General features: G+C 44.4%; 1 protein-coding gene across 2 annotated transcripts in view; it reads right to left on the reverse strand.

Moving 5' to 3' along the window:
* Positions 1-363: 363 nt before the first annotated feature.
* The window catches only part of lhfpl2a (LHFPL tetraspan subfamily member 2a), a 47,379-nt gene continuing 31,609 nt past the window's right edge, over positions 364-16,133 (reverse strand). For both annotated transcript variants that reach the window (XM_075455322.1, XM_075455323.1), the window contains 2 exons: positions 12,083-12,897; positions 364-1,585 (listed from right to left, as the gene is read on the reverse strand). In XM_075455322.1, coding sequence (XP_075311437.1) covers positions 1,329-1,585; positions 12,083-12,503 — 678 coding nt within the window. In that variant the 5' untranslated portion in view covers positions 12,504-12,897 and the 3' untranslated portion in view covers positions 364-1,328. The remainder of the gene's footprint in view (positions 1,586-12,082; positions 12,898-16,133) is intronic.

A 16,133-nucleotide genomic window follows, 5' to 3' on the forward strand; every position in this document is an offset into this window, starting at 1 on the left:
GGGTCACATGATCAAAGTGAAACAAAGAAATGGAACCGTCTGATGGGGAAAAAGTCAACACAAATTAAGAAAAATCAGTTGATCATTTCTCAATGATATTCTCCTTTGTAGTGAAATGGAAACACTTCAGCTCCTTTAATGTTGCACTTCTGTAAGTGTACTTACACTGAATATGAGGCACACAGAGTTCAGTTCTGCATCGGTGGAAAAACTGATCACCCGCTGGCTGGAAAACGTAACCCACCCCCTCCTTCAGGGCCAAACCGAGGTCTCAGCACCAAGCTGACTCCTCCACTTGCTGCATCTCTTCCCTCCTCCCTCATGCAGGATATATATATAAAAAAAAACCTCACACAAACCTCATTAGTTTTCCCTTCTCTTTATTTGTTTGGCAGAAACAAATCAGAATAGATAGGACACTATCTATGACTCAACACAAGCTCCCTGAAACCAGACGGTACTAACAACAGCAATACTTCATTTATTCATGCGTCCTCATTGTTCAGTCCATGTCTTTGTGCACAGATTACAGGGTGACTGCTGAAGGAGGACCCGACACTTCACAAGGCCATAGGTTAGGACTGAGTTTGCTTCATGTTAAGATATGCTAAAAATTCACCACAGAGCTTCCTTTGTCCACGTGAAGAATCCTTTCCATCGATACATTTCAAGGGTCTAAAAACACATTAATCATTGAAATAGTACATTCTTTAAGCTCTAAAAGGACACCCACTCTGAGCTAAAGACCGCTTATTCTGACTGAGTAGTGGTTCCCTTGTTGAGTTAATACTCACATGTGGCAAAAAAGTTCAAAGATCCAGGTTTGCTGGTTGTGTTTTGGTGACAAAAACACCAGTGTTTTCTTCTTCTTCTTCTTTTTTTTTCTCCCCCGTCAACCAAGATTGGCAAGAGTGACATCATCAGCCCAGCCTGGATCAAGCTGACCATCATTCTGCAATCATAACTATGTACAAAATACATATAATCACATTTATTTACAGAGCGTGTGGCGACAGTGTTGGCGCCCACATGCTGAACACGAATACAATAACAGACAGCACCTCTAGTGTCAGAAAGACAAAGACAACACACTGAGAAAAAACTTGGCACTTGTAGATTTCTCCCACACACACACACACACACACACACACACACACACAAGACAGAGACAAAATGAAAGTCAGTTTTAGTGGTAAACAATGCAGCAGCCTCCATTTCAAAGGCAAATCTCGTGAAAAACAACAGAAGAGCAGGGGTTGATCTTTATGAGCACGCCTCTGCCTCATTCTTCTTCTCTCCCCCGCCCACAAGAAAATGGTTATCGGGCCTCAGAGGAGGCAGATCAGGCTCTTGCCCTCCTCTATCTCCTCCTGAACCTTGTCGCTGGAGGTGGCGATCTCGGCCTGAGCGGAGAAGACGGCGCAGATGAAAGTGAGCACCGTGCCCCCCATGGCAGTGTAGAAGGCCCAGCCCATGGAGCAGAGTCCGGCCCGGTACGGGGCCGCGTCTGGCCCGCAGTACAGCTGGACTTTGTCCGAACCCCAGCCAGCGGGGTACAACATCAGACCCAGGATCAGGAACAGACCTGCGAGAAGGGTAAACAAGACAGGTGGCATTTTAACTGTTGGGTGCTGAAATACAGACTAGGCAGCAACCCCTGAGAGTACTGGGGTTATTACACCTGAATATTCATCCATCTATTTTCTATACCCGCTTATAGCAATTCAGGGTCGCGGTGGGGCTGGCGCCTCTCCCAGCTGTAAGCAGGTGGGAGGCGGTGTACAGTCCGGATAGATCACCAGTCCATCAAAGGACCACACATCTGAATATATGGCTGCCTTAAGTGAAGGTCACTTTGGAAGCTTTCAGATTGATTCACGAGTACTTTAGATTTTAAACTTCTGATACTTTAGACTTTTTATCCATTATAAAGTAGTTATAAAGTAGTATAACACTAGTATAAACAGGGTTTTTTTGTCTTTTTTTATTGTTTCCAGTCACTTTTTCATATAAAGGTGAATCAAAAGCAACAATGGAAACCTGGTTACTGTCAATCCTAGTTGAGATGATGGCTCTTAGTCAGAGGAAAGTGGAGCTGCTGATTCCAAAACTGATATGTGGAACAAAGTTGTTGACATGCTGATCACTTTCTTTCTTTCTTTTTTTTTGGGGGGGTGGGGGCTTTTATGCCTTTAATGGACAGGACAGTTGAAGAGAGACAGGAAGCAGAGAGAGGGGGAAAGACATTCAGCAAAGGGCCATCCGATGCAGGACTTGAACCGGGGCCAGCTGCAGCGAGGACTGTGATCTCTGTACATGGGGCGTCTGCTTAACCCACTACACCATCGACCGCCCCATGCTGGTCACTTTCAAGGTAGTTCTTCACCACCATGTTGCATCTCACACACACACATAGTCATCTGAGCACAAAACATAAACCTCCACTGCATGTTGCAAAGAAGAAAGCAGACATTTCCAGGTAAACAGAAGCATAATGACGATGCACAGACTCAATATTGGTTAATGTGGTTTGTGGCTCAGCAAAGTTTTGTCAGTGTTTTGCCTCTTTGCAGTTTTTGTTCTCAATGCAGAGGAAGGGCTTAAGATATTTTCCTCATCTGGGGGAAGCTGCATCGCTTTGAGCTCTAACGGGCCACCATAGGGATCAAAGCAAGTAAACTCTGATGGAAAGTACATCTTTCAAAGCAGTTAACAAAGTTTGCTTTAAGGAAAATCATGATTAGAGCTGAAATGGTATCTCCACGAACCAATAATATATCCAACATGATTGGTTAAATTTTCAATGGAATATCTTTCTTGGGTTTAAACAGCTGATCGAACAGAGGCTAAAAATGGGCATTCATCATATTGATTTATTTAAAAAGTGATCAGCAGACGAACTGAAAGGTAATCATTAGTTGCAGATGCATTCAAGATGTTTGTTAGGTCTGCAGAATTTAAAAGCACAGAAAATCTGCTCAACATATTTCCTGCCTTTCTGACGGCGAGTCTGATGGGTGTGGATATTACTCTGCTTTACTGTGGATAGTTTCCCACAGTCTACTGCCATAAACGCCAACTATGATCTCGCTCCTTACAAACAGAATAATGTTTTACGTATAATTTCATTTTTACAAGATCTCAAAGGAGGATGTCTGCTGATCCCAGACACTTATGTAAAACGTCTTTTTACTGTTTTCTTTGGAGGTTTCAGGATCCTTGCAGCATCCTGGCTGCAGAAACAGGAGCAAGTTCGCTTTAGTTGCCAATAATACAGCTCCGTCTTATCAACTAACATCACAACCCGTCCCCTCAGTTGTAGTTAGCACAGCTAAGTAGCCAAATGTCTCATGTTATAGTGAGCCACATAGTTTCAGACGTAACTTTGCTGGAGTCTCATGAAAATCAACAAAAAAGGACAACCTGAGCAACACCGCTGAGTTCCGCTATCTTACAGGCAGATCCAGAATGCTAATTTTTCCATATTTAAGGCTTTCATTTTGCATAAACAAGTTAGAAGCCATGCACACCTTCTTTGCACGCTTTTCACTGCCCCTGAATATGCTCCTAACCACACTGACATGCGCTTTCAAAACTATAAGAAGCAGCATTGCACATAGGTGTGGGTTAAAGTAAAGCATTCCTATCCTAACAGACAATTATTTGAGTGAAAACAAAAACATTTCCTGCAAAAGTGCCATCCTGGCACCCCCACAAAAAAGTCCCATGAAGCAGAAATGATTTCCTGATTTCCTGTCTGAAATGTGACTGAAGATAATCACAGGGAGACCCCTGAGCGTGACAGGAAAAAGCAACCCGAGCTTGAATCTTGACACACAATCCTGTCAGGGCAGAGAAGAGAACAACAGGAAAAGGTAGCCGATGGGCCGGTGGACTTTCCCGCCGGCCCCCAGCGTCCTGCGTCTCGGTGGAAGGATGGGGTCGCTTCCTGTGTTACCGTGACCCACATCCAGCGCTCAGCCATGCTGACTTGGCTTCAGCGCCTCCACATCTTATAGATGGGAGAACAGGCTTTGTTTTTAATTCAGTGTCATGAGGTTTCCATGCTCTCCTCTGATGAGTCAGCCGGGCGAGGAGCCCGCCGCCAATCAAGGCTCAGGAGGAAACATTTACAGTAATACAATTACAGAAAGCTAATGAGCCGGACAGGGAATGAGGATTTCAGATGTAATGTTTTCACCCAGCTCCCTTCGCTGAGTGGGCTCCGCTTCGTAAAAACAAGGAGGAGAAAGTCTTTTTCTCCCCTAATCTCTCTTCTTTTCTTTTCACTTCCTCTCTTTCTCCTCCCCTCTTAAAGCACCCAATATCGTATTAAACAAGGAAATGAAAACTAGGTCATAAATTCTTTCCACATGTTGCTGCCGTGCCCTAACGTCCAGACCGGCTCTGGTGATGGATTGAAGGCATGGTTTTAATTCCCAACCCCACCCCTTCTCCCAACTGAAGACCCCTTTCCACACACACACACACACACACACACACACACACACACACACACACACACACACACACACACACATTCCCAGCCCCCTCTGCTACCTCTACCTTGAAGCTGGACCTTCTAACCTAATATCCCACCAAGCTCCAGCCTCACTACTCCCTCTGCACTGACTCCTGTCTGCCTTAACCTCCCAACTTTCAAATCCGCACCATCAATCCATCGCTGGATAACGCCCTCCCCCCTCCTACCAGACCCCTCTACAGCCTCCACCCTGTAGCGCCGCGGCGCAGCAGGTCTGCACTCTAAGCCAAGAAATCTGGCCACTTTTCTCCTTTCCAGGGAATAAATAAGAAGCAGGTCCGTCACTGAAAGAAGGATACGAAGAAGAAAGAGCGACGAAAAATACTGGCAAAAGCGTGTGTGGGGGGGGGGCTCAGTCAGGAGGTGTTAGGATGACTCTTTTTACTCTGTTTTACACTGACTTGCTAAAAGTTTGGCCACCCACGTCAAAATTCCTGTTACCGTTAACAGCTAAAGAGCAAAGGCCTACCTGATATCAGAAAAGAACTAAGTTGAAAAGGACACATTTTTCATATATTTAGAGCAAAATAACACAGAAAGCAAAAGTAAACGTTTGGGCCTCAGTATTGTTAAGTATTATTGGGCATTAGTCTTAAGTAAGACACCCTTTGGTAGGATTCATAGCTTGGAAAGAGTATTTTAGTTTTTGTTTGAGGAATTTTCACCAATTCTTCAGACAAAAAAGTTTCTAAATCTGCACATGCACTGAGTTTGCTTTATTTTTGTTTGTTGAAGTCTAGGGCCATGGCAAAACCTTTAGTTTTCTCCTCTTGTGGTAACTGTGGATTCTGAAGAGTGTTTAGGATAATCACCCTGTTGTAGAAGCCATCCTGTTTCCATCTCCAGTTTCCTGTCAGAATCTCCTGATATACTGATTAACTCATCAAATGAATTCATCAAATGAATTCATCTAACAACAACAAGATTTTTCCATGTGACAGGCAGCGGCACAATCCCAGATCATGGTCAATCCACCCCCGTGCTCGATAGCTTGAGTGGTCTTCTTGTCATTAAATCTGCACCTTTGCACTCATTGTGCCCAAAAGCTACAATTCCAACTTGATCCTCCCTTAAGATTTGTTTCCAAAATGCATCAGGCTTCATTAGATTTTTAATGGTGAATTTTGTGTTGAGGATGCAGGAAAGGTTTTTTTTTTCCTGATGACTCTTCCCTAAAAGTCTTAAAAAGCAGAAGGTTGCACCACAACTCAAATACTCATAAACTTCTATCCCAGACAAACATGTGGTTTGATTTGCCTCTCTGTCAATGAAAAAGCTCTTTTGGACTTCCAGACCTTAACCTGACTTCCATCGTTCCCGTCAACTGCTATTTCTTCATCTACAGTAAGAACCAATGAAACAATGTCTTGGGAATACTTCTTCTCAGTAAAGTCTTCTAATGCTTTTTTTTTTTTAACAATTATTAAAACAAGCAATCGCCCTAATTAGCTTTTTCTAAAGTCTGAGATATTCTTAAAAGTTATCTGAGAGCTAAACCTCTTGGGTTTCTCCTTTCCCTTTTTCACTCTAAGATCAGCTTATGGTCAGTTTAGCACAAAATTAAAAATATGTTGCATCTTTAGCTTTATGCCCGTTCGAGATTAGTTTAACTGATTTTTGAGTGGGAGTGCCCAAAATCTTTTCAAGCCACAGTATTCCTCTTCAGCTTCAAAATGATAAGGTTAATATGAACTTTCTGACCTGTGCCTGTTTGCTTTGCATTCCTTTGTAGGCTCATTATGAAAGAGCCAAACCTCCAGTGTAAACATAGTTATCCAGGAAAAGCGATCAAAGGCTTGGGATTCCCATTAGTTATTGGTCATTCCTGACACGTCTGCTTTCCTTCTCTCCTTCAATAACACGTGTAATCTACTTTCACATTTATCCTCACTTAACAGTACAGCTTAAATTCCTGTAAGAAGGTGTTTTGCTTGCTTCACTTCCAGTCTGGAGCTTAGTCATGGTCTATGGTTAAACCTGTAATAAGGTCTGTGACTCACGGCTGAAAGGAAACTTTACAGTAGGTAATAAAGGCATTCGACACCCCGAACGCACAAGAATCGGAGACAGTTTTACAGCTGAGTTTGTTTGGCGTGTTGTTTCTGATCCTTTTCTGCGGGTGACGTTAAGCAAGGAGGGCATTTCAGTTTATGTACAGAAATTCACTTATAGGTAGTCTAACTGATGTATAACAATCCTTTAGGGGCCCTAAAATGTGCACCGACAGGATGTAAAGTTTACCCGGCTGACCTTCAACAGAAGTCTGTTTAAGCCATTCCGTTACGTAAATTAAACTCCAGCCGAAATCTTAAAACCACCTGAGCTTAAACTGTCCCTTGGACAGCATGTGAGACACTGCAACGTTCAGGAAGTGTGTCACAGGGGGACGCAAGACAAAAAGTCCAAGTGACATCAGGGTGAATGTGAAGGTGAGGTTAATTGGTTTGCAAGTCTCTCCAATGCAATGACGTGACCATCTCTGGCAACAGCATCACACTCTTCCCATATGAGGTCGATCACTTCGCAAAACATCTGCCGCCTGGATCCAGTTTTCTCATTTCCGGAGGGTCGGCACACTTTCTGGAAATAATGATTCGTAGAAAGTTGCTGTGGGAATCCTGGTGATGGATATCAGTGAAAATGACATCATCCACCAGCCTCAGGGAAGGCCTGTGACGCACACTGGCTGATTGGTGATCGACGGAATAAGAGCAAACCAAAAGAAACCCGGTGACATGACAGGCATCAGTTTAGGCTGAGTTATACTTCTTTTAACTGCCCTTGCGCTTTCTTCTTGCGCGTATGTTAATGGCTCGAGACGTTTATACTTCATTTAGCTTTGCCGGCGCTTGCGTGTGCTGCATGGCGATTCACTGCCAGGAGAGTAGGTGGAGTAGCGGGTTTTTTCAATGACAAGCCTACTATGATGAAAGGAAATTCACCGCCAGGACCTCTTCGAGTGATTCATGCTTCTTCTTCTTGTAAATAGCCGGTATTTTGTCAGATTTTCAACACCTTGGGGGTCTAAACGACTACTTTCTCGCCTGAAAATGTTTCAAATGTTGCTAAAGTTATATATTTACAGAGTTTATAGCTTAAGGGAAATCAGCTTTTCAGGCTGGCTGATTTGGGCTCGGACAGGAGTGAAGTGCACTGTGTGTAAACGCTCTGCATGCTGTCTGATAGATGAGTATGTCGTTTTCAAGTAGTAGGCTTGCGTCTTTTCTTGCGTGAAGTTTAGAAAATTGAGGTGACACACGCAAGCTCGCAATGGGGGGCTTGCAACCGCGCAAGGGCTTGCGTTTCTTCTTGCGTCTTGCTTTGCGTCTTGCGTTACCGACTATAAACCAGGCTTAAGTCTCCCATCTCTTTCTGTGGGTGGACCAAGTGAACAGGAAGAGTTATCAGAGGAGGGGTGTGCCTCCTCTGCTGTTTGCAGCTCTTCTCGGCCCCCTTCCTCTTCCTCATCCTCATCCTCTCCACAATGGGACACAGCAGTGCATTTCCCCACTCTCATCACCAAATCTGCACACAAACGGCTATTAAGGTGATGTAGCACAGTTTTGTAACTGTACTGGTGTTGGGGTTATGAGCCGATTCTACTTCTATACCTGCAGAAGTTCAACACCCTCATTTGGAAACTGATTTTCAAATCACAGTAAACAACCGTAACCTTGTTGTAGCAACTTTAAATCTCTAGATTTCCAAGCTGCTTTAAGCAGACTTGGGTCAAATGACTCCGTTTAAAAAGCAACGGGACTCACTTCACTTCCAAGTAATCTTATCGTGCACCCAAATTACACTTGGCTGAGGGATAAAAATGAAGGTGCTAAGAAATCAATATCAGCAAAATCTCAAAAACTGAAAGGAGAAAACTAAAAGATTTGACTGCCACTCTTTCACACACATCATCCGGTTAAATCCTATTCTGCTGCATCAGTTTAATGGCACCCAGGTGTACAAATTACAGCCAGCAGCTGTTTATCTCCATGCATGCCATCCTAATCTTTGCACAAAGATTTGCATTTAGTTTTGCAGATTTTCTGGAAATTCTGAATGTGAGCCACTCTTGGACAGGAAATCAAGCTTGTCTTCTGATGGATGTAGAAATAGTCTTAGTTTGTTATTGACTGCAGCCATCAAGATAGGCATTTAAGACCTTTTTAAAGGTCTAGCCTTTACAAAAAAAATTAACTAGAATTAAATCTAGCCGGCTTAATGGTAAAATCTGCATGCAAATATACTAAATTGTAATTTAAGCATATCAAATGGCAATGTAGACCATAGTCCAAATAAAAGTACAGGGGGAACCAGGGTCAGAGGGGCTAAGTCTGGGAGTTATGGTTCTCTAGTGATTCTCATGTCTAACATCTGTTATGATGAGTTACCTTGCCAATGGGAGAGTTGTTTATATGTGGAAGCAGCTGTTTGAGCTTTCCAAAGCCAAAGTAATTCCCAGAATAAGACCCTGAATCTTGATGAGCTGAAGACGAGATGTTGTGGATGTAAGGCGGGAGCAAAACGGATAACAAGGAGGAGGAAGTTTAAACTATTTCACCAAGCGTTGGATTGTTCACCCACTAATAGGAAGCATGTGCTGGGTTTTAGACCGTCGTGAGACTGGTTACTTTCAATCAACTTTCATCCTCCACGTTAACTTGTTAAGACTGGAGTTGGCTTCCCACATATTCGTCTGATCAAATTTGAATCCCAACGGAATGAAGCATGACGAAGAAATCTCACAGTTGTTGGTCTGGATGTTTCCAACTCATGTACCTTCTTCTTTACAGAGCAACTAAAGCCCCGTGTCCACTATGCAGTCCGGTACGGGTCGGTTCAGAACGGTTCGCTTATTTCAGTGTTTCCACTACCACGAAAGCGTACCGGTCCCATGGTACCCGTTACCATTTTTGTAACCCTTCTGCTTGGGGTACCTAGCACACAGGACCGGTTCCCTTGGAGAGGAGCCTGGAGTGCTGAGGAGGTGAAGGCTCTGCTCTCCGTTGATTGCCGCAAAAATGGCAGAGAGTGGTTTCAACCGGACCACGAGCCAGTGTCGCATTAAGCTGAAGAAGCTTCGGAGCGATCGACGTAGTGACGCTTCGGCACGCACTCCGTCCACCCCTGAGGGTCCCCTTACCCCAAAGCAACCCGAACCGTACCGTACCGTACCGATACGAAGTGACCCGAACCGTACTGACAGTGGAAACGAGGCTATATAGTACTTAAGAGTTACTTTATTAGCGCCTTTAACCTCAGAGGCTAAAGCTTAAGTAAAATACTATATAAAGCTTTGGCAACACAACAGTTGTTGGATGAGATATATGGATAAAATGTATGTATTTAAATTGATAATCTGGGAATTTTAATGTCTTTCAAGTCGAGCCCCTTAATCCCTGTGAGGAGTTCTGTTGATTGATTTGCAATACCCACAACGGCCGGTGATATCAAAGGTGTAGTTAACTTGATATGAATTGTGTGTAAAATCTCTGAAAGCTCCCAAAGTGCCACATCCCTTGCCTTGACATCTTAAGTCGTGCAGCTACAGTCAAACAAGTGAAGAAAACATCCCAGAACACAAGAAATAACATGCATACGTCCTAAACAAACATTCACATTAAGCTATTTAAAGCTCATTGTTTAGAGAGTCTTTTAAAGCCGCCATCCATCATTCAATAGTTGGGTTTCACTGGAGGCTCAGAGCTGAGTTTACAGCTCGGCATGTCCTTCACCACCCGCCCACCTTTTCTGTTTTGGCCTGCACCAGATAAACAGCAGCGGGGGAGGACAGCCATAATCACCGGAGGGCTGAGAGCTGCAGTCTGAGGAGAGGAGGCTCAGCGAGCATGACTTCATGGCCTCCTCCCGTCCATAATTCACCACACTGCGTCAAAGTGGCCTCAGACACCGAACCTCAGACAGAGAATACACACCCTTCACACATACACACTGATAGGCATGCGTACTCAAGCTCCTTTTCAGAGAGGGCTCCAGCTGACTGGGTAAATATTTGGGTGGCAGTTGCTCAAGGTGAGGACAACAACGGTCCTTTTTTCTTTTACTTTAAAAAAACAAAAAACGGCTGTTTTGGTAAAAGCTCGCTGACAGCTCCGCGGGGATAAAAAACACATAATTCTAGCAGTGGGAGTTGCGGTGCTCGTAATGAATGTGTTTAGCATAGAGCGCAGCTTTTCATTTACCTGAGCGGCGGTTGCCACAGGAATCAACAGAAACAATAGGGGTTGGATGACCTATGGTGGCTCTCTTTATGTCTCAGGACAAAATGCATGAAGATATTTCACATCGAGACCAAGAAAAAGCTTTTTTAAATTTTCTAAATCCGGGCACAAACTTCAGAAATAGACTTGAAATATTTCAAAAGAATACGGTCATTCATTTGCAGAGTGCTGCTGACATGTTTGAGGCTGGTTTGCAGGTATGTGCTGATGATGTGGTTGTATCCACACTGACATGTTTGACTGAGGTTATGCTAAAGTGAACGATGCTGGATATGAAAAATGAGAGCTGTTTGAACTGGATGAGGGTGAAGGTAAAGGGGAAACCAGCCATGACAGAGAGCTAAAGAGAGATATTTTCAAAGTGGGAAGCAGGCCTTCCCCAGGGGGCTCCAAACTGTTCGAGTGGAGGCTCACTGAACGGAAGAGACGAAAAGGTTAGTTATGGAACAAGTTAGAAAAGGGAGATCACATAGAACTGCCTCCACGTGTGAGATTTAACTGAAGACAGTTCATAGATACATGAGATTTGGAGAATTTTAAGTCAAAACAACCACCGAAAAAAATGCTAAATGCTAAACAACACACAAAACTACAAGAAAGACTCAAAACAACCACAAATGCACACAAAACAAACCTCTACTAAAGGGCCACAAAGTCATAGAAAGTTACCACAAAGATACATAAAACGACCAAAGACAAAACAACCAAAAAGAGAACATTTTTTAAAAAAAGGATTGCATAACAACCGACAAAAGAGTTAAAACCACCAAGATACTCTAAATGACAACAAAGAGACCCACAATTACCACAAAGGCAAACAAAACAACCCATTTTCATGGATTAGAAAATAATAAGAACCTTTGGACAGGGTGAGATGTACTTATTCTTTGAGTGGTTAATGTCTTCTGAACATAAGTGAGACAGAAATATTTGGCTTTGTCTTGATCGTTAATTGTATAGGGATTGAGCTAAACTGAGGGCAGTATCTCATTCCTTGCTTAGTCAAAAGGGGGAGGCCCATGACTATGAAAACTTCTGGTGGATGGCATTTGTTTTATATTTTCTGCTTTCTGTCATTTGCACAAGAAGGAGCACAAATCGCTGCGTAAAGACGAAAAAAAACAAACATTTTAATGTTAGGTGTTGGCTTTGGAAAGTTGTGAACCTGACAAGTAAAGACAGCAGAGGACTATCGAACATCACTTATCTGATCGGGAGGCCCATGTCGGCTTCAATCTTCTGGAAATAGTAAGTTATGAGGAGTTTAGATCAGAGTTCGGCACTAAAACGTTTCTCTCACCTGCGATTCCCTGCAGCAGTCCGCACACATTGAAGATGCTCTTCTTCATGATGCTTTGGAAGCACATGGTGAAGACCGAGATGAACGCCACGGCACAGAGCAGCAGGATCCCCGCCGCCAGGAAGATGGAAGTCGCCTGCCAGAACCCGCTGGCAATCTCCCCAAAGTGAATCGCGTACGGCCCGCACAGTATTCCCCGCTGCATGTGCGGCAGTTTTATACAGCGGCCGTAGATGCCTAAAGTGGGTCTGTAGGCCTCTCCGGCTGTGGTGGCCCCGTGGAGGCCGAAGACGGCGTCGGGTGTGCGGGGATATCCCACCAGCCAATCAGTGCTCATGAAGGCGATGAGCTCTCCGAACGCGGCCACAATACTCAGCAGAGTCCACAGCATGGAGCGGCAGGTGACAATGACATGGCACATGCTGGCGGCGGCTCGGTGCGTCTGCCGCTTTCAACACTACGGAGAGGTGGATTCTGGGTAGACAGCCCTTGAAACACAAAGAGCTGAGGTTGCGATCCTTCTCCAGCGGAGGTGTGAGAGCGAGTGAACCCTTCGCAGGAAGGGCAAGGTGACACAGCTGTACACAAAAAGGTTCACGTCAATGATTCACAGGCTGCTGCTTCCCTCTTCTCCTCACTTCTTATCTTCTGCTGGCGTCGTTTCGGTGTCACAGCTGCTGTTCCTCCTCCTTCAGCTCACCCTCCTTCTGTCAGCTCGGTCTTCAGACTCTTCTGCTGCTTCCTGGTTTTTGGTGTCTACATTTTATTGAAGTTGTGTTCCCTGAGCCAGCCTGCTGGCGTCACATCAGACACACCTAAGAGATAAAACAGAGAGACGCAAGGACAGGGTGAGAGCTTTTTAACTGCATGTGTCAAATGGAACTGCATGTAAAAGAGAAGCTCTAAGATGAGCAGTTGTTTCTGCTGCGTTTGAGGAATGAGAAAAGAGAGTAAAGAAGGAGCTGAGAGGAAGAAGAGAGGTTGATGGTGTAGATCTTTAATAAGGAGTCGAATGAGTCGTACAGATCAGGCCACTTGGAAAAACAAAAAGATTTGTGTGCTGCGGAGAAAGAAGATGGGGAGGTTAAAATAGATGTGGAAAAAGCTGAATGAGAAGCGGATGTAGACAGAGAGAAAAACAAGCCTGAGGCCTCTCATCAAGCAGCCCACACAGCTGACCTGGAGTCAGCCCGCAGTTGATAAGGCAGCGGCTGTCACATGACCACTGATAACCTCAATAACATCAACTCTGCTGAGTCAGCGACACTACAATCAGGAAGCAAGAAGTAATGTCGTTCCATAAAACACAATACAGATAATATATACAATATTATATCATCTTTTTTTATTTTTTTTTAAATAATTTCAGATCTACTGTTGCAATAGAAATCTCACCAACCACACTGATGATGAATAGTCGGCATTGTGAGTACTCTAAGTTAATTTAGTTCAATGTTTTTAGAAATTTTGGGGGTTATATGTGTGGGAACTTTTTCTTTCGTTGCCTCCTTTCCTGTAAAATCACCCATTTATTAACCTCCACATCTCAGCGTAAAACGTTTTTAATCGGATGACACAACTAACTGCATTTTTAAAGAAGTTTTATTCCTGATGCCAACAAGATTGGCTGTGTGTGCGGAAGCTCTGAGGTTGTCTCGTGGTGTGACTCTAAGTTAGTTGCTCAAAATACTGAGCTCTCAGAAAGAATATGATGCTACACTCGGGTTCAGAGGGTTCAAGCAAGATCCAGTTTTTTGGGTCTTGCTGCATTCACCTTCGGCCTGTTATGGTTTCTGATCTTCCTTACACAATCATCTTGGAACCTTCTGGAGAAGGAGAAGTAAGTTCTTGAACTTTTGCACTACATATGGGGGTGCTAGCGTAAACCTAAGCCTTTCCCCAGAATAATGTGAATTCGTTTGACCCTTTTTCATTCATTACGTAGCTTAAGTTGACAATAAAAAGCTGTTTTTGAGATGATGAAAATCTCAGACTCCATTCTATTCCACAGGACTAAAGGCCCTCTTTATCACAGCGTCTCTGCCCAAACCCTTTCAAGGATTCCCAGAAGATCTCTGGGGACTATACAAACAAACTTTCTGTGACTTAACAAAAGTCTGAGATTTTATCTGTGAGGGACATTAACAAATGTAGGCTGAGCATACATTAAAACAGAAGCTGGAATGCCAGAGAAGATTAAAAGGAGCCTATACAAGCCTTTGTGCTCGTGTTATAAATACAGCTCTGGGCCAAATCTCTTCCCTTTGAGTCCTGGTTTCCCTGCTGCCTCATGGGAGTCTGTTAGTCATTCTGCAGCCAGAGTTTGGCAGGGCAGCAGAGGGAGCTGGGGGCCACTGTTGACACGTGTGCCGCCCGCACTGCGAGGTTTCCATCCCTCGGTCTCTGGTGTGCCGTCAGAGCGAGGGACGGGAGGAACCCTCGTCCTCTTGTGGTCACGTCCCGAAGACTCTGACTCACTGCATGTGTGTGTGTGAGTGAGTAAGAGTATTACACAAACTTTGATCTTTGTCATCCTGTACATATCAACAACCCCCCCCCCCCCCCCCCCCCCCCATGTCCATTCTATAGCGGACAAAATGACCCCAGTGCTGTGGTCTGCAGCAGGGTGGTGGTGTGTGTGTGTGTGTGTGTGTGTGTGTCTGTGTGCTTGCCTTTGTGTATACGTGTGACCTAAGGCTGAGTATGTTTGTGCCTGCTCTTATGAGCTCATCTGTTTCACAAAATCCAAACAGCCGCCTCTGTGGAGCTGGACCAAAGTTAACTTTATGAATCACGAGCGTTCTCATTGCCTCACCATGAACAGATGCAGGAACACATGGAGACTGACTAACTGCGCTTTTTTTTTAAAGACTCTTCCCACCCTCTTGCACACAGACAGTTGACGTCCCAGTGGTGTTTTGATAAGACTAATGCTTGACGTTAGGGGTTGAGACTGAAACGGACCATCCGAAGAGTCGGGGTCAGACATTTGCCGGCCTGTTGCGAAGACTAATTCCTCCCTGACAGGAATATTGATGGAAAACACACCGGAGCTGAAACAATCTGAACCAGCTGGGGGGACGCAGAGCTTTGACGACCTGGACACTTAACCTTTAACCTTGCTTGGCTGCACTGCGTTTGAATCACGTGCCAACTGGTTGCACAATACCCTACCTGTGGTTCTCAAATTCTCTGAAGTTGCCTTGGAATGTGGATCTGTAGATGGGAAACAAACCTGCTTCTATTATTGTATCTGGCATTTGTGTCAAAATGTGCCCGGACGTCTGCTCAGTGTTCCTAGACGGGCAGACTTAAGCCGTTACCGTGAACTCAAGTTTCCCAAGATAGCGTGAAGTCCTGTCGTCCATACATGTTAGGCTCGAGGTGGATTTATGATCTCTAATACTTTGTGAGTAAGCAGGGGGGGGGGGGTGGATTATTCAAGGCTCGGTTTACATCCAAAGAGGAGTTTTACGGCCGTCAAACTGCACCCGTCACCCCACTGGCCCCCAACACTAATCCCCATGAGCGCACATACTTGTGACACTCCCAACATGTACACGTGTACCCCCAAAGTGAAAAGGACAGCAGTGACGGAACATAAGCAAGAGTTTGCAGCTGTTGAGTGTTGATTTTTCTTCATCAGTAGAACAGTGAAGATGCAGCGACTGGTGTTCAACTGCCATCAAACTCCAAAGAAGAAGTTATATTGCGTAGCTCCTGGGTGGAAAGTTATGCTAAAGGTGTAGTGATGTGTTTGGCAATGTGGCGAAGACGGGAGTGTTTTGGAAGCAGGTTTCTGCACACACTTTACCGGAAAGGACGTGGCGCATGATATCTGCTTCCCAAAAATTCAACACTTTCACAGTAAAACGATTGCGAGGAGTCATAGTAGATGTCTTCATCTACAAAAGTGTAAGAAGGCCTGTCAACTTTGTGCTCCAGCTCAGAGAGAAAAAAAGAGAGTCACTAAATCTGTGGGAGATTCATTTTGTTGTAGAGAGCCACGGCTGAATGAAGTCCCTGACATGGCGAAACATGCCAAACTAAA

The sequence above is a fragment of the Odontesthes bonariensis genome, chromosome 22 (assembly GCF_027942865.1).
Source record: "Odontesthes bonariensis isolate fOdoBon6 chromosome 22, fOdoBon6.hap1, whole genome shotgun sequence".
Taxonomy (NCBI): domain Eukaryota; kingdom Metazoa; phylum Chordata; class Actinopteri; order Atheriniformes; family Atherinopsidae; genus Odontesthes; species Odontesthes bonariensis.